We start from the raw sequence: 18,657 nt of genomic DNA on the forward strand, positions 1-18,657 counted from the left end.
CTGGAAAGCAGTATGGAGAGTCCACAGAAAACTTGGAAAGGAACTACCATTAGACCCAGTTATCCTACTCCTTGGTTTATACCCGAAGGACAGCAATGCAGCCACATCAGTATAGCAGCTCAATTCACAATAGCGAAGCTATGGAAACAACTGAGATGTCCTTCACTGGATGAATGGACAAAGAAAATGTGGTATATATACACAATGGAATATTACTCAGCCATAAAGAAGAATGAAATTATGGCATTTGCCAGTAAATGGATGGAGTTGAAGAATATCATGCTAAGTGAAAAAAGCCATTCCCCAAAAAACCAAAGGCTGAATGTTATCTCTGATATGTGAATGCTAACCCACAACAAGGGAGACTGGGGAGAGGAAGAATAGTAGTCCATGAATTAGACAAAGGCAAAGGAAGGGAAGGGAGGGGAGATGGGAATAGGAAAGACAGTAGAAGTAATTGGGACATAAGTTTCCTAGTCTTGTATTTGATACACAACCAAGGTAACTCCATATCATTTATAATCACATAAATAGGAATCACGTAAGAACAGGATCCTAATTAGAATAAGTTATACTCCAGTATGTATAATACACTAAAATATATTTCACTATCACATATAACTAAAGAGAACAAATTTTAAAAGCCACTAAAAAACAAGTCTTGCTCTAGGGCCTGTCTTCCTTTTTTATGTGTAGGTCTGATTTTGTTATCTTTTCCTCGCTCTCTCTTTGCCTGTTCCTCTACCTCTTTGCTCTCACATACAAACATTATTTTCTGATTTCAAAAAAGCATAAATTTTCAGACTTAATACTCAAAATTTTTATTCTCATACATTCCATCCTCACTTATTTAACATATTTCCTTAGGAAAGGAAAAAAAATGTGTGAAGTCCTTACCATAAAACTGTAGCACACTCTGAATGATGATACTGCAAACAATTGAAATGTAGTTAAAGAGAGTAAGCTTGATGGAGGCAGCAGTCCCACTAGAAAACAGGAAGCTTCCGAGATACATGAGAGGAACAATACACCAGCCGTACAGCATAAAGATCAACATTGTGTCCAGAAAGTTGTAATTCACAACAAAGGCTTCCACTTCACAGAATTTGAATACTCCCTGGGTCACAGAGTGTAGAGGTAAAAGGAAGGTAAATGATACTGTGCGGTCAGGTCAGACACTTAGAAATCAGCCACCTTACTGTCTTCATTAGATCACAGAATTACTGATTTTATTTATTTTTCCCATTTTAAAAAAAGCCTTAGAATATGAGTCTAAAGAGAACTACTTCTTCAACAGAGAATATTCCAATAAGCACAATGACTATCCTTTTCTGTTTTTTCTCTTTGGAACACTTCTACTTTTTATTTTTCTCCCCATGATCAAAGCCAAAGTAGTTATGTCTGCATTAAACCAAAGTGAACTTTCCTAGAAGAAAAAAATGACCTAGGAAGTAGACTATTTCTCTGAAGATTTGCTGCTGCATCACCTCCCACATTTAGACTGCCTCTGAGCTTGTATCCATCTCAACAATTCAGGATTCTCCTTCTTTAATTATATAATTAAATCAGATTGGTATAAAGTGGCACATTATTGATACACCAATGGAACAGAATAAACAATACAAAATATAGCTAAATGCACATTGTTAGTTAATATACAACAAAGCAAGGTTGTATTTCAAATCAGTGTAAAAGAGCCATTATTTAAAACAGGCATTAGAACAATGGGTGAAAACCCCACCCCTGCCATTATTACTTTGTTCTTGCTTAAAAATAAGTTCAGGAAGGAGAGGAAAATAGCAAATGATAACCCTAGTAAAATAACTTGTGCTGACGCATGATTTGAAAAGGGGCAGCTCTCTAAAGACTTTCTAGAATTGAGCTATACAATACTGATTTACAATATTGATTCAGTAGTCTAACCCATTTGTGAGGTTGGTAACTTTTTTAAAAATGCATTATATATATATATTTTTTATTGTAAACAAATGGGATACATGTTGTTTCTCTGTCTGTACATGGCGTAAAGGCATACCATTTGTGTAATCATAAATTTACATAGGGTAATGTTGTTTGATTCATTCTGCCATTTTTTCCCTTCCCCCCCTCCCCTCCCACCTTTCCCCTCCATCTATACAGTCCTTCCTTCCTCCATTCCTGCCCCCCTCCCTAAACCCAACTCCAACCCCAACACTAACCCTTCCCACCCCCCATTATGTGTCATCATCCACTTATTAGCGATATCATTCTTCCTTTGGTTTTTTGAGATTGGCTTATCTCACTTAGCATGATATTCTCCAGTTTCATCCATTTGCCTGCAAATGCCATAATTTTATCATTCTTTATGGCTGAGTAATATTCCATTGTATATATATACCACATTTTCTTTATCCATTCATCAATTGAAGGACATCTAGGTTGGTTCCACAATCTGGCTATTGTGAACTGAGCAGCTATGAACATTGATGTGGCTGTATCTCTGTCATATGCTGATTTTAAGTCCTTTGGGTATAGGCCAAGGAGTGGGATAGCTGGGTCAAATGGTGGTTCCATTCCAAGTTTTCTAAGGAATCTCCACACTGCTTTCCAGAGTGGCTGCACTAATTTGCAGCCCCACCAGCAATGTAAGAGTGTACCTTTCTCCCCACATCCTCGCCAACACCTGTTGTTGCTTGTATTCTTGATAATTGCCATTCTAATTGGGGTGAGATGGAATCTTAGGGTGGTTTTGATTTGCATTTCTCTTATTACTAGAGATGTTGAACATTTTTCCATATGTTTGTTGATTGCTTGTACATCTTCTTCTGTGAAGTGTCTATTCATTTCCTTAGCCCATTTGTCAGTTGGATTATTTACATTCTTGGTGTAGAGTTTTTTGAGTTCCTTATAGATTCTGGAGATTAGCACTCTATCTGAAGTATGATTGGCAAAGATTTTCTCCCACTCTGTAGGCTCTTTCTTTGCATTGCTGATAGTTTCCTTTGCTGAGAGAAAGCTTTTTAGTTTGAATCTATCCCAGTTATTAATTCTTGCTTTTATTTCTTGTGCTATGGGAGTCCTGTTGAGGAAGTCTGGTCCTAAGCCGACATGTTGAAGCTCTGGACCTACTTTTTCTTCTATATGATGCAAGGTCTCTGATCTGATTCCGAGATCCTTAATCCATTTTGAGTTTAGTTTCGTGCATGGTGAGAGATATGGGTTTAGTTTCATTCTACTGCATATGGATTTCCAATTCTCCCAGCACCATTTGTTGAAGAGGCTATCTTTTCTCCATTGCATATTTTTGGCCCCTTTGTCTAGAATAGGAAAAGAAGAACTCAAACTATCCCTATTTGCTGATGATATGATGGTATACTTAGAGAAACCAGGAAATTCCACCAGAAAACTTTTAGATCTCATAAGTGAATTCAGTAAAGTAGCGGGATATAAGATCAATGCACATAAATCTAAGGCATTTTTATATATAAGCGATGAGTCTTCAGAAAGAGAAATTAGGAAAACTACCCCATTCACAATAGCTTCAAAAAAAATAAAGTATTTGGGAATCAATCTCACAAAAGAGGTGAAAGACCTCTACAATGAGAACTACAGAACACTAAAGAAAGAAATTGAAGAAAACCTTAGAAGATGGAAAGATCTCCCATGTTCTTGGATAGGAAGAATTAATATTGTCAAAATGGCCATTCTACCAAATTGCTATACAGATTCAATGCAATTCCAATTAAAATCCCAATGATGTACCTTACAGAAATAGAGCAAGCAATTATGAAATTCATCTGGAAGAATAAAAAACCCAGAATAGCTAAAGCAATCCTTGGCAGAAAGAGTGAAGCAGGGGATATCGCAATACCAGATCTTCAACTCTACTACAAAGCAATAGTAACAAAAACGGCATGGTATTGGTACCAAAATAGAAAGGTGGATCAATGGTACAGAATAGAGGACACGGACACAAACCCAAAAAAATGCATTATATTTTTTGGCAAATTTCAAGTAAGTTTTTGAAGAGGCTATCTTTTCTCCAACGTATGCTTTTGATGCCTTTGGTGTGAGAAAACTGTATTTATGTGGGTATTTCTCTGTGTCCTCTGTTCTATTCCATTTGTCTGCGTGCCTATTTTGGTGCCAATACCATGCTGTTTTTGTCACCACATGTCTGTAGTATAATTTAAGGTCTGGTATTGTGATGTCTTCTACGTCACGTTTTGCACTAAGGATTTCTTTGGCTACTCTGGTCCTCTTATTTTTCCAGATGAGTTTCAAGACTGCTTTTTCTATTTCAACAAAGAATGTAATTATAATTTTGATGAGAACTGCATTGAATCTGTACAGTGCTTTTGGAAGTATGGGCACTGACAATTAATTCTGCTTATCCAAGAACATGGGCGGTCTCTCCATCTTCTAAGTTCTCCTTTAAATTCTTTAGTGGTCTGTAGTTTTCAATGTAGAAGTCCTTCACCTCTTGTTAGATTGATTACCAGTTTTTTTTTTTTTTTTGAGGCTATTGTGAATGGGATTTTCCTAATTTCTTTTTTAGATGATTTATCATGGGAGTATAGAACACAATTGACTTTTGAATCATTTTGTATCCTGCTACTTTGCTGAATTCAGTTATGAGCTCTAGAAGTTTTCTAGTGCAGTTTTTTTGCCTTCTAAATATAGGATCATGTCATCAACAGGTAGATTGTTTTGGCTTTTTTTTTTTTTTTTTCTATTCAGATGCCTTTATTTCCTTCTTTTGCCTAATTGCTCTGGCTAGAGTTTCAAGGACTATGTTGTCTAGGTCCTGTTTTTAGTGGGAATGCTTTCTATTTTTTTCCATTCACAGTAATGCTGGCCTTTGGTTTGTTGCATATAGCTTTTATGATGTTGAGGCATTTTTATTGCCATTTTTCTAGTGTTTTAAACATTAATAGATCATGGATTCTCAAAGCTTTTGTACATCTATTGAGATAATCATGTGACTCTTGTCTGTTTATTGATTTCTGTATGTTGAACCAACCTTGCATCCCTGGGGTAAAACCCACTTGATCATGATACACTATCTTTTGTATGTGATTTGCAAGTATTTTAATAAGAACCTTTGCATCTATGTTCATCAAGGATATTGGTCTTAAGTTTTCTTTCCTTGATGTGTCTTTGTCTACTTTGATATCAGGATGACACTGGCTCCACAGAATGAATTTGAAAGAGTTCCCTCCTTCTATGTCTTCTACAACTCAGCTGAGAATCCATTTGGTTCTGGACTTTTCATTGTTCGTAGGCTTTTGATAGCTTCTTTAATTTTATTACTTGAAATTTATCTGTTAAATTTTGTATTTCCTTCTGTTTCCATTGGGTATGTCATAAGTCTTTTTAGGAATTTGTTGATGGTAGGAATATCACTTCCTCTTTTGGGATCTAAGAACAAGTCCAGTCAGTGGTATTTCATAGAGCCAGAGCAGAGTGAGGAAGTGTCTCATTTAAAATAAGGGGATGTTTCCATTCCAAGCTTTCTGAGGAATCTCCACACTGCTTTCCAGAGTGGCTGCACTAATTTGCAACCCCACCAGCAATGTATGAGTGTTCCTTTTTCACCACATCCTCGCCAACACCTATTGTTGCTTGTATTCTTGATAATCGCCATTCTAATTGGGGTGAGATGAAATCTTAGGGTAGTTTTGATTTGCATTTCCCTTATTACTAGGGATGTTGAACATTTTTTCATATATCTGTTGATTACTTGTACATCTTCTTCTGTGAAGTGTCTGTTCATTTCCTTAGCCCATTTGTTGATTGGATTATTTGTATTCTTCGTGTAGAGTTTTTTGACTTAAAATCAGCATACTACAGAGATACAGCCACATCAATGTTCATTGCTGCTCAATTCACCATAGCCAGATTGTGGAACCAACCTAGATGCCCTTCAGTTGATGAATGGATAAAGAAACTGTGGCATATTTATACAATGGAATATTACTCCGCAATGAAGAATGATAAAATTATGGCATTTGTAGGCAAATGGTCGAAATTGGAGAATATCATGCTAAGTGAGATAAGCCAATCTCAAAAAACTAAAGGACGAATGATCTCGCTGATAAGCGGATGAGGACATATAATGGGGGGTGGGAGGGGCTAGCATTAGGTTTAGGGTTAGGTTTAGAGTTAGGCTAAGGAGAGCGGCAAGAATGAAGGAAAGAAGGACTGTGTAGAGGGAAAACAGGGGTGGGAGGGGTGGGGGGAGGGGAAAAATAAAATAAACATCATTACCCTATGTAAATGTAAAAAAATAAAAAATAAATAAAATAAAATAAGGGGATGGAGAAACAACATGTATCCCATTTGTTTACAATAATAAAAATAAATAAATAAAATAAAATAAGGGGATGGGAAAGATAAGCAAAGGCAAAACCCCATTTAAACAGCCCCAGTATAAGCATCATGAAAGGGATTTTTGGGTGGAGGGAAGAGAGAACTACTAGTCCAAAAGGACAGAGAAACTGTTATCAAAGTCAGAGTAGGATTCTTAGACAAAAGAAACTGCAAATATTAGAGAAGAAATAAGTTCAAAGTACATTGCTTAGGAAAACTTTGTATAAATGACAGTGAGTTTTGGAGTAACCCCAGTTAGGGTTCTGGTTCTGTACTAGCTGCGTGAACTTGGGCAAGTAACTTACTTCTCTAAGCCTCAGATTCCTTGCTTGTAAATATGATGGTATGAATGTGGTAACATAAAAAACACATGGCAAGTAACTCTTCTCATGAGACTTAAGTGGAAATATTGGTATAAGTATTAATAACATCTTAATTAACAAATTAATAGTATTAGTAAGAAGTACTATTTACATTTTTCTTTTCATTTGTTAACCAAGAAGTGGCAGCTAGATGTGCCACTGAAGTTTAAAGATCCACAGAAAGAATGAAACCTTGACACAAAGATGAAGAGATTCAGGGGTTATCTGAATGATATTGCACTTCACAGCAGGGAGAGTCAAGCCAGAGCCCATGCCTGGAGCAGACTCCCCATTTCCTAGAGTGACAGATATGAATTGTGGCCCTCACAAAGAATGTTGATTTTTATTTATCATGCTGGTTGGTTGATGAGCTGTACACTAAAAAGACTGGTGTGGAGAATACCACCCAGTATTACAAGTATGAAGGAAATGCTACTCTGTTCTATTCCCAGATGCTAGTTTTCCCTGAGCAGCTCTTCTAGTTGTTCTCCCTTAGAATCCATCCTAGGGCACCTATTCAATAATCAAATTTTTGTGTGGTTATCAGAGCCAAACTTACCAAAGTTTATCTCTTTTCCTCCAAAAATTAATTTTACTGTCCAAGAGTATATAGTTTGGCACCAGTAATTCATCCTTTATAAGTGCAATTAGTATGGTATTTTATAATGATTTACTTTCATTTTTGTGTCCATTGTGAATTATTCGAGGGCTGAGATATCTTATTCACAGTCTTTATATCCCCAACATCTCCTGTATAGAAAGGAACTTTACCTTTTTTTACTCATGTCTTTATCCCTATTAACTATATTGCTTTTGTATCTTGATCACCTCTAATATTTATACAAAATAACAAAGGTTGCTACTATTTTCTAATAAGCAAATAATTACACTAAAAGATCATGATCATTCTTACATACTCACTCTCCATATGACTTTCTTAATGTCCAAAAATGAATTGTGAGTCAAAACTAGTTCTACTTTGCAGACCTGGCCATCTTGGATTGTGAAAGTGGGGAGTGGAGCAAGCTGCCCTCAGATATTGAATCTAAGTTGTGCGCTACAGTCCCACTTCTTTAGACAGCACAGCACTGGCAAATTTGTGGGCAGTGGCTTAGCTATATAGGTGATAAGGGAAAAGTTACAAGTGGCCAAGGCATAGTGGTGAACAAATACATGAAAAACCAATTCAAGTGAGTCTTTTCAAAGAAAAATATTTTCTCCAGCTTAAAGAATATGAGAGAGAATCTTTCCATGAGTTTTGCAGAGCATATTCTATGGAATATTAAGTCAATATAGTTACAAATTACTTAATAAGTTTTATTTTAGAATGCAATTAGTTTAGTGGGAATTCTATGGGCAACTGAAGGAAAATGACCATTCATGCAATCTCAGATAACACTCACCAGTAGTAAGAAGCAGGGAACGGAGAAGCAGATGAGATCCCACAACAAAGCAGACAGCCAGTATGTAAGTACATAGACCCCACTCAGAAACTGGATATGCTTTGCTTTACTGATCCTTTCAGTTACTGTTTGGAGACAAAAGCTACCGGCCAGAATAGAAACTCCAAAAGCCAAACATTGTACTATTTGCAATCCATTTATAGGCCTATAGAAAATAAAATTAAAAAGATGAAATAAAGGTAGAAAATGCTGATTTCAGTAGCTATTTTCAAATGCTTATGGTCAGACACAAAGGGGCCATCTTGAGGCTCAATTTCAGTAAAAGGAAAATCATACATACGCTGCATTAGAACCATAAACAGGGAGTGGCTGAGGCTTGTTGGAGACTGTAATAGAAGCTCTAGGGCCAGAGAGTAACATAAAAAGAATGTTGTCTAACACTGCCAGGGATGTTGCAGATGAATGGTATGCCTCATTATTGAACAAAATAGTAAATACTGTTGTGTTTTTTCCAACCTCAATGGAAAGTGCAATAATGCAGAATTCACGACACTCTTTACTTTCCAATATGTAATTCTGCACACTACCTAGAATAAAGAAATTCATCAATGAGTCAACATTTTAATACATCGACTAGAACTTATGTTGAAGAAGGATCAAAAGGATCAAATATTCTTCCCTGCCATTTATCATTTCCTTTCCCAACTTCCTTACAATGGGCTATTTCGAATCCTAACCTTTTTCAAGAATTTTACTCAATCACTAATCTCACTATATTATCTACAACCCACAAAATAGTAAATAATGATTCTCTTCTTGTCTAAAACAAACATGGTTTGCTCATTTTCAAAAAACTGTTTTGACTATTGTCATTTGCATTTCTACTTAAATTTTAGAATTGGTCTGTTAATTTATGCAAAAAAGCCTGCTGGAGTTTTGATAAGGCTTGCACTAATCTATAGACAAATTTGGGAAGAACTGCTGTCCTAACAAATCAGTTTTCCAATACATGATGTGGAGTTTTCTCCTTATAATTTCCTTAGTAACATTTACTAATTTTCAGTGTATAAGTTTTTTGCTTATTATCTAATTTATTTCTAAGTATTTTATTCTTTTTGATGCTATTGTGAATTTTGATGTGTGTTTTCTTTCCCTAGTAATTTGTCCATTACATCTAAGTGGAAATTTTTTAAAAAATAAAATCTGAAAATTTCTGCCTTTTGACTGAAATGTTCACTCCGTTTACATTTACTATAATTATTGACATGCTGGGATTTATACCAGTCACCATGTTATTTGTATTTCCTATGTCTTATCTCCTTGTTTCTTTCTCCACCACTGCCTTTTTGCGGTAAACATAAATTTTAAACTATAACATTTAAATTCTTTTTGTTGTTGTTGTCATTTGACTATTTTTTAGCTATTTTCTCAATGGAAGTTCTGCAGTTTATAATATGAATTCTAATTTAAAACATTTTGGTTAAGATGAATACTAATTTACTTCCCAGAGGACACAGAAATTTGCTCCAACATAGCTCTCTTCCCTCTCTCCTATGTGCTATTATAGTACAAATTATATCTTTATATATTACAAGTCCATTAACGCAGTCTTGTAATTATTATGCAATTATCTTTACTGTTTTCTTTATTGACCTCTGTAATTATCTTTGCTTATGTCTTACTCCTTCACATGGATCAGTTAGTGTCTGGTGTCCTTGCATTTCAGACTGAATTAAACTCTTTAGTATGTTTTACAGATTGAAATATCTGCTGGTGATTAATTCCCCACTTTCATTTATTTAGGAATGCATTTCATCACTTTTGAAGAGGAAATGTGCTGGATATAAGGCTAGTGGATGTCAAATTTCCTTTTAGCAATTCATTCATTCCACTGTCTTCTTACCTGCCTGATTTCTGATAATAAGCCAGCTATTAATCTTATTAATAAACCCATATATCTGCTAAGTCATTTTTCTCTTCTGCTTCCAAGATTTTCTCTTTTCCTTTGACCTTTGCTAGTTTATGATACATTTAGTTGTGGTTATCCTACTTAAAAGTTCATTAAGCATTGTGGATGTGAACCATTTTGTTTTTCATCACATTTGGGAGTTTTCAGGCATTATTTCTTCAAATATTTTTCTGCCCCTTTATCATTCTCTTTTTAATACTCCCATTATGCATATCTTGGTAAGCTTGATGTTGTCCCACATGTTTCAGAGGCTTTGTTTTTCCCCCTCATTTTTCTTCTGCTGCTCCACATACGGGATGATTTCTATTGACCTACCTTCAACTTATATAGTTAGTTCTTCTGAGTTCCTCCGGTGAAATTTTCATTTCAGTTATAGTTTTCAACTATGAAATTTCCATTTAGTTTTAAAATTTTGTTTTCTAAATTAATATTCTATTCTTGGTGAGACATGGTTATCATACTTTAATTCTTTAAACACAGTTCCTTTAATATTTTGAAAACACTTGTGTAACTGACTTAAAGCCGTGTTTACAAAGTCAAAAACTTGGCCCCACACAAGAACATTTTCTACTGACCCTATGTTCTGTTTATTTCCCTATTATCTTGCTAGGGTAGTCAGGAGAAAGTACCAAAGACAGAGAGACTTAAGGAATAGAAATTTATTTTCTGGCATAAGATACATTCTAATTCCAAATGAAAAAGTCAGAAAGAAGAAAGCAGTCATATGTCCCAAGTAAATCTGAAAACTAACAGTCCATTGGACTATAAGGCTCAAGAATAAAATAATCCTCTCTGGCTCAATGTTCTGTCCTCCAAGTTCACTTTAGTGACTTTACGCCTTTTGGTTGACAGGGTTGTGACTGTGCCTTCTCCACCTTGTCCCTTGTTAGTGGGTCCTTCCTCCTTGGCTCTATATGGTGTCCCCAACTATGCTGGGATTAAGAAAGCCTCATCTTCTGTGCCCATGCCCACCAGGCTCCTGGTGGCGATGACAACCTTGCTAACCTCTGAACTACCTTCGGGGTCATTTTTCCCTTTCTTGATATATAGCATGTGTTTGCAACTAGATAGCTCTATTGTCCCATTCTGAAGAATCCTATCAACTGAACAGCCTTCCTGTATATCATTCTTTCAAATGTTCCTCCATAAGTCACACAATCCTTTTGTAGCAAGTGGTGTCCAATCATACCATTGATGTTCTCTCCAGAATACTTTCTTATTTTTTACAATACAAATTACAGTCTTCTACTCTTTACATTCTTACTTCTTTTTACTTAATGATTCTGTTATGGTTTAATATGAGATGTCCCCCAAAAGTTAATGTGAAACAATGCAAGAAAGCTTAGAGATGAAATAATTGGGTTATAAGTCAAGAAGTAGATCAATGGGGACCTGCCTTTGGGTTTATATCTTGTCCCTCTGCCATGATGTTCTGCCTCACCTTAGACCCAGATCTATGGAGTTGGCTGACCAAGGACTGAACCTCTGAAACTGTGAGACACAATGAACTTTTCCTCCTCTATATTGTTCTTGTTGGGTCTTTTAGTCACAGTGATGTAAAAGCTGACTAAAATTCCTTCTTCGATTTCTCTCCTTTCTCATTTTACAGTATGTAGCAAGGAGAAACCAGGACATGACTTCAACACTTTGCTTAGAAATCTTCCCAGGTAAATATCCAACTTCATCATTTTTAAGTTCTATTTTCTACAAAACACTAGAACACAAGTTTTTCAAGTTATCTGCCCCTTTGTAACAAGGGTTACCTTTCTTCCAATTTTTTAATTGATGAATTATGATTATTAATAATAATAGGATTCATGGTGAAATATTCATATATTAACATAATTTAATCAATTTCATTTCCCAGTGTTTCTTCTTTCCCTTTCTCCCTCTCCCCAGCCTTTTCCTGTAGTGGTCTCCCTTATATTTTCATGAACTACCGTTTTAAAAATTTTATTCTATCTTTCACACATAAAACATATGACTATTGACTTTCCGAATCTAACTCATTTTGCTCTTTTAGGTGGCTTTCTTCTTTGTATGTGTTCACTGGGTATTCCCTCTGTGTATGCATGTACACGTCCAATTTCCTTCTCTTATAAGAACACCAGTGATATTGGACTAAGGTCTACCCTAATGACTTCATTTTAAATTTAATCACCTTTTCATAACCTTACCTCCACACACAGTTACATTCTGAGACACTGGAAATTAGGACTTCCACATATGAATTTGTGTTTGGGGTGACACAAATTTATCCCATAACTCTTTTTTTGTTGTTGAAAGGTGTACATTCCTGATAAATACTGTATATACTAATATCTCTGCTCTTTATGTTTGTTAAAACTGGTTTTTAAAAAATTGCTGCTCCTCCTTTGTTTAGTGACAATGTAGACCAATTTAGTAGATGCTGTATTCTTTACAGTATGCAGTCATGGATTTCTTTAAGAGACTTTTGAAAATAATTCTGGCTTTTATTTTTCTGCCCGGCTCCCAGAGGGGTCAGCCCCAGGTCTGTATATTTAGTGATTAAAAAACCCAACTTCCTTGAATGTTTTAAGTCAGTAAGTTTCCGTGATTTGTCAAGTAGATCTATATATGAAACCACACCTTCAAGCTTTAGGCAATTTAGAAGTCAGCTTCAACTTTTACTTTATGCTTGTACAGGTCTTCAACATCAACCAGAGGTGAGTGACTAAAGCATTTTCCTCTCCTAGATTATTTCTGGCCACAGGTACTACACTACCATTTTAAACCTTATAGAAACCCTGCAATGTCAAAACTTTTCAAAGTTCTCTGTGGTTATCTAGTTCTTCAGGTATTCCTTTTTAATTTTTTACCTAGTTCTTGTCTTACCCTGTTGGAATCACAGCCTTAATCAACTGTGATGATGTTACCAGCAGATTGCCAATAATTTTAGTAATGGTCTGAGAATAATGCTTTATTTTTTAAATTTTTTATCTTTTAGAGCTATCTTTGATTCAAATCTAACAGTAACAATGTTATTGGAATAGATATTTTTCAGGAACTTGGTAGTTGACAGTGTTCTAAAGATAGGGCTTTTACAGAGCTCCAAATAGAGCTGTCCTTTCTGCTAACTGCTAGGCTACTGCTGGCTTTTCATGGCTATCATATCACTAAGCAGGTGAGGGAGGGTGATGGGAAAGATGCTAACTTAAAATGCTGTAGTAGATCTTATAAAGGTTCAACAACTTTTCTTGAATAGATATACATTCTAATTTGTTTTCTTCTTTTGGTTAATGCTCAGTTTTTGAAAATGCTTGATTTAAATTTTTACAAATATTTTTGTTCTTTTTATGAGAACAATGGTTAATTCCATCTTACCCAAAGTTCAAATTATCTATCTACCAGGTGTTGGGGTAATTTGTGATATAGAAAAGTTAATTAATCAACTGTCGTAGAGGGTTACTTTTAGCATTAATAAAGAGAATGCAGAGAACACATTCAGTTGAACAAATTAAGTAGTTATATAGACTGTCTTCAAAAATTAGTTCTGAAAAGTAAATCTTTTAAGTCTTCAATCACCTGTTTTTAGAATGGCCAATATACTAAAAGACAGCTTTCAGTTATTGGAACAAACATTCTACCATGTAAGAGCTCAGAGAGACACTTGTATTCTGATCAAAGTAAAACTCTAATGCTAAATAGCACAAAACAATATTTTCACCCTGGGATGATGTAATTTAGCCAAAAGACTCCATAACCAAAATGTCTTCGTTAGTGGCTAGTTGTCTCTGGTTTAGTTGCTTCTATGATACTGGTAATTAAGAGGGGGAGAAAAGGTAGCTAAATACTATAGTTATGTCCTTTCTTTGCAAGTGACAAAAGTCTTCATATATCAGCAATCTCTTCTCTTCCTATGGGTCTTACCTTTAACTTTCCGTAGTTCTTGATTTTGGGACTTTAGAAAAATATCAAGATTCCTTATGAAATTCACAGTCAAATAAGAATTCCCTGAAATTGAGTAAGGCACAATGGTTCGTCCATAATGAGTCAAATCCATTTCCCTTGCAGGCACATCATCATCCTTTAATTGCAGAGCTATTAAGAGGTATGTAGTGACAGCCAAAATTACTATTATCTGTAGCAAGATCAACTTCCAGTTGCGCCAACTGAATAGTGCCCTTTTTATAAACATGGAACAAAACTGTTGGCGGTAAAGAGGAAACTAAAAGGAGGAGGGAAAAATAGTATTTCAGAGGTTAGTGACCCAAGTATAATATACATGTTAAAATACATTAGTTTAAATGTTTCAAAATTTTATGGTAGAAAATACATGCATATAATATAATTATGCTTTGAACTGAGTCCAAGAAAACACAATGGTTTACTTGTATAAGGTATTAAGTGAAAGGATTAAAATGGGGCTTCTGATCTGACTATACTGAAAATCTTAAGATGGTATAGTACTTCCGATCAGAAAATAAAAATTATATCTGTCTTTTACTTAATATTAAGCTGTAATTTTTCTATTTTCTCCATTTATAAGAAAAACATTCCATAAAACTATTATATTTTTCCTGGTTATACTACTTGTACTCTAGTTCATAGAGAGAACATGTCCTTAATTTGACCAATAAATGTTTTCTGAATATAATAGTCAAAGTTCTTGGGTCTAGTTAATACTAAATAAAGGGAAAATCTATGAGAACTTTTCAAAGAGATTCTTGAGAAATAATCTGTAATCTTTTATCTAGAACCCATTTCTCCTGCATGAGGAAATTAATGTGGTTATTACAGACTGGTTCATATCTGGTTGGCTAAGCTCCAAACATCTTTTAAATTTAGATATTAAATTATACGAACATACTTAAACCAAACATACTAGTGAATATGCTTACCCCAGTATTAAATTTAATGGTAGCAAGTTCTGGAAAAGTTCTGGAAAAACCTGGTCTTTCATAACTTTCAAAACTTCTGGACATGTTCTTATTCTGCTGTTTGTCTTTTCTTATGTTTTGGTCCTGAATAGTCATTTGGGAAGCTGCCAGCTTATTGACCCTATACACATACACACATACATGAAATGAGCACAGAGCATTTAGTTTTAATCACAGCCACAATCTGTTTTATTTAAGGAATGTTAAACAACGTTCCAAACTTTAAAAAACTCCTTGGTCTCGCTCATGGATTGGCAGGAGCGTTGATGTCAGAGCAATATAATAACATGGTTCCCAATAAAACAGTCAGAGGACTGCTGTCGACTGATGGCAAGTTTTCTACCATTTGGAGGCAACATGAGAAATATAATACAATCTGTTTCATTAAACTGAACATACTCAAGTTAAATGACTTATCTTTAATCAAAGATATCTGTCCTTCAGGATTTAATATGTTCTTTGTTTTATAAAATGACAGGGACATTGAACAGTAAGGTTTTTTAGTTAGTTAAAAGTTTTTATACTTCCCACTACTGCCTATGTTTCCCACTACTGTTTTTTTGGGTGTGGATGCTTGAGAAGAATGCAGATACACACAAGTAATTATAAACCAGAGGGGGAAACTCTAGTTAGAATAATAGAAGAAAAAAGATATCACAGTATATTGAGAGACAGAAGTAGTGGTGAAACACTTGGTGGAAAACACATTATTTGAAAAGGTATATTATTTTCTAAACCACAGAGCTATCAAATCTTTTCAATAACTTTCTGCTAACATTTTTTTTGGATTATATTACTAAACTCTGATATAATGACTTAGGTAGTCTTTAAAAACCACATACCAAATATGTATTTTTTAAAAATCTGCTTCAAAATGTTGGGTGGTATCTGCTCTGGAGAGATTAGATCAACACTTCCTATCAATATTCCCCCAACCTGTGGGGAGACAGATTTTCTGCCTTCGATTTTCTCCTCCCACCTTAGAAGTTATGTGATTCTTCTTGAGTAGAATTATGCTGGCTTGGTGTAGGTGTTGGTATCATGAAACAAGAGGACTGTTCTTACCTTTCTCAGTTCTGTGGACCTAAGGAATTTTTTCTGATTTTCCCTTATTTTGATGAATTCAGTGTGTCATTTCTGTGTATAAATTATTTGCTAGTTGGACTTCTGTGGCTGTGTGTGATCCCATGTACCATCAATGTTGACATCTTACTGACATCACTCCCAATGAAATATTTTTTGCCTTGCTTCCATATTTACCTTATGAAAGTCTTTCCCTGCACCACTTCATTGGAAACCTGAACTTCTTGCTGTCTTATTCTGCCTGATTCATCAGTTATGAAATACTCAAGTAAACCCTTTAATATTTTAATGTGACCCAGTTAATCTTTGAACACATTTTATCTTGATTAGTCATATCTTTTCAGTTTATGAATCTATCTTATATGCCCTTTTGGGAATGTTTCTATATCTTTTACACTTTTATATTCAATACTTATTAATTTCCTTTATTCTTTTGATTTGTAATTTTCTAAAAAGAATATTTTAATATACTGTTTTTTTCTCATCTGTGATCCAGTACTTGGTCAATCTTTGTATCTATTTTATACATGTTTTTGAAAAATATATTCCCAAATAGTTAAGAACAAACTTCTCTTTTCATATATATGAAAGAGACAAGAAGAAAAACTTAATTAAATTGTTTAAACAATTTAAAAGTATTTTTATCTACCTTATTTTTCAGTGTATGAGAAAGGCATGTTAATGTCACCTATACATTGTAAATTCTTTTAAATTAAATTGGTTTTTGCTTTTATTTAACTTCAAAATTAAGTCCATATAAATTCTTGAATCCTACTGGACTTTTTTTTAGCAATATTAATTTTTTCTCCTGAATTTTATTTGGTCCATTTTTAACACAACAAAAATATGAGATCATAAAATAGAAAATCATTATTTATAGAAACCATAATAGTTCTATTTGGAAAACTTTGCAGAATCAAAGATATTAAATAACTTTAAAGTATACTTTTGGTGGGAACTAACAAATGATGTTAAGATTCATATAGTAGTGGCTTTTGTCATTAAATATCATAAAATATAATGAGGAGAAACTGCACTTTTATAGAGTGTTGAATTGGCACATAAAAGAAAATATGGTTGAAAATTTCAAAGTGTCCAAGCCTTAAAAACAAAACAATACAAAAATGCTGATTTTAAAAAATTGGGGGGCTGGGGAGATAGTTCAGTTGGTAAAGTGCTTGCCTGAGGGCTCGGGTTCGATCTCCAGCACCGCAGAAAGAAAAAAAAAGGTCATTAAAAAAATTGGGGGCTTGTCCAGTGCAGTGGCACATGTCTGTAATCCTAGCAGCTCCGGAGGCTGAGACAGGAGAATCTCAAGTTCAAAACCAGCCTCAGCAATAGTGAGACACTAAGCAACTCAGTAAGACCCTGTCTCTAAATAAAATACAAAAAAGGGCTGGGGATATATGGCTCAGTGGTTGCATGTCTCTGAGTTCAATCCCTGGTACCAAAAATAAATAAATAAATAAAAGTGGGGGGAGCTGTAATTAAAAATAACATGAAAATTAAAAAGGAAAGACAAATTGGGGAATTGTTAGCAAAATGGTTATCTTCTTAAGAGGAAGGCATGTGTGTGTGTGTGTGTGTGTGTGTGTGTGTTTATTTCAAAATCTGTAAGGAAGAAATTCACTTTTCATTGAATTTGCTACTTACCTGCTTTGTAAGCTTGAAATTATGTAAATTCTCTGGTTTTTTGTTTTCTTCCCTAAATATAGAACCCTACGTCAATGGATCTTAGTAAGGATTACTTGTCTTTAAATCTGTCACTTAGAATAGTACTTTGCAAATAGTAGGCACTCAATTATGACTTAATCCAAAAATCTTTGTAATTTAATGTCATCATTGTTATGTAATCATTATAACCACCATTTGCTAAGTACATAAAAGGAGTTATTCATTGTGCAATTCCTGATAAATAAACTATATCATATTCTTGCTCTAGCTCTTCTTACGTTAATCTGAAACTTGCTACAATTTCAGATTTATCTGATGTTTATGCCTTTACTGCCTTGATTGATTGGCACAGAAATAATTACCTTAAGGAGAGCAAGTCATTGTTAGCTTAAATTTAATTGTCTCCAAACTGAACTAAAGAAAAATCTAGTCATTAAGAAGAAGGTAGGAATGGAGACTGACACTGCCATAGGTCCTAGGAGAGAGGACTCATCCTGGTCCAAGGTTTGTTTGTTTGTTTGTTTATTTATTTATTTTTTAAAGAGCTAAACTTCTGCTTGCAGAAATACATAATTATTTATATTTTACATCCATTTATTCATTTTTAAATTTTTTTATTGTTTGTTCTATTTAGTTATATACATGACAATAGAAGGCATCTTGATTCCTTGTACACAAATGAAGTACAACTTTTAATTTCTCTGGTTATACACAATGTATATTCATACCATTCGTGTAATCATGCATGTACATAGGGTAATGATGTTTGTCTCATTCCACCATCTTTCCTTCCCCTTGCCCCCTCCTTTCCCCTCATTTCCCTCTACACAATCCAAAGTTCCTCCATTCTTCCCTTACCACCCACCCCGCTTATGTATCACCATCCACTTATCAGAGAAAACATTTGGCCTTTG

General features: G+C 34.6%; 1 protein-coding gene across 1 annotated transcript in view; it reads right to left on the reverse strand.

The window, feature by feature from the left end:
- Window positions 1–18,657, reverse strand: part of LOC124969945 (phospholipid-transporting ATPase ABCA3-like) — a 161,687-nt gene that overhangs the window by 41,994 nt on the left and 101,036 nt on the right. The window contains 5 exon segments of the mRNA XM_047532948.1: window positions 868–1,113; window positions 8,113–8,321; window positions 8,457–8,703; window positions 13,977–14,274; window positions 14,948–15,107. Coding sequence (XP_047388904.1) covers window positions 868–1,113; window positions 8,113–8,321; window positions 8,457–8,703; window positions 13,977–14,274; window positions 14,948–15,107 — 1,160 coding nt within the window.

This window comes from Sciurus carolinensis, chromosome 18, assembly GCF_902686445.1.
Source record: "Sciurus carolinensis chromosome 18, mSciCar1.2, whole genome shotgun sequence".
NCBI classification, from domain to species: domain Eukaryota; kingdom Metazoa; phylum Chordata; class Mammalia; order Rodentia; family Sciuridae; genus Sciurus; species Sciurus carolinensis.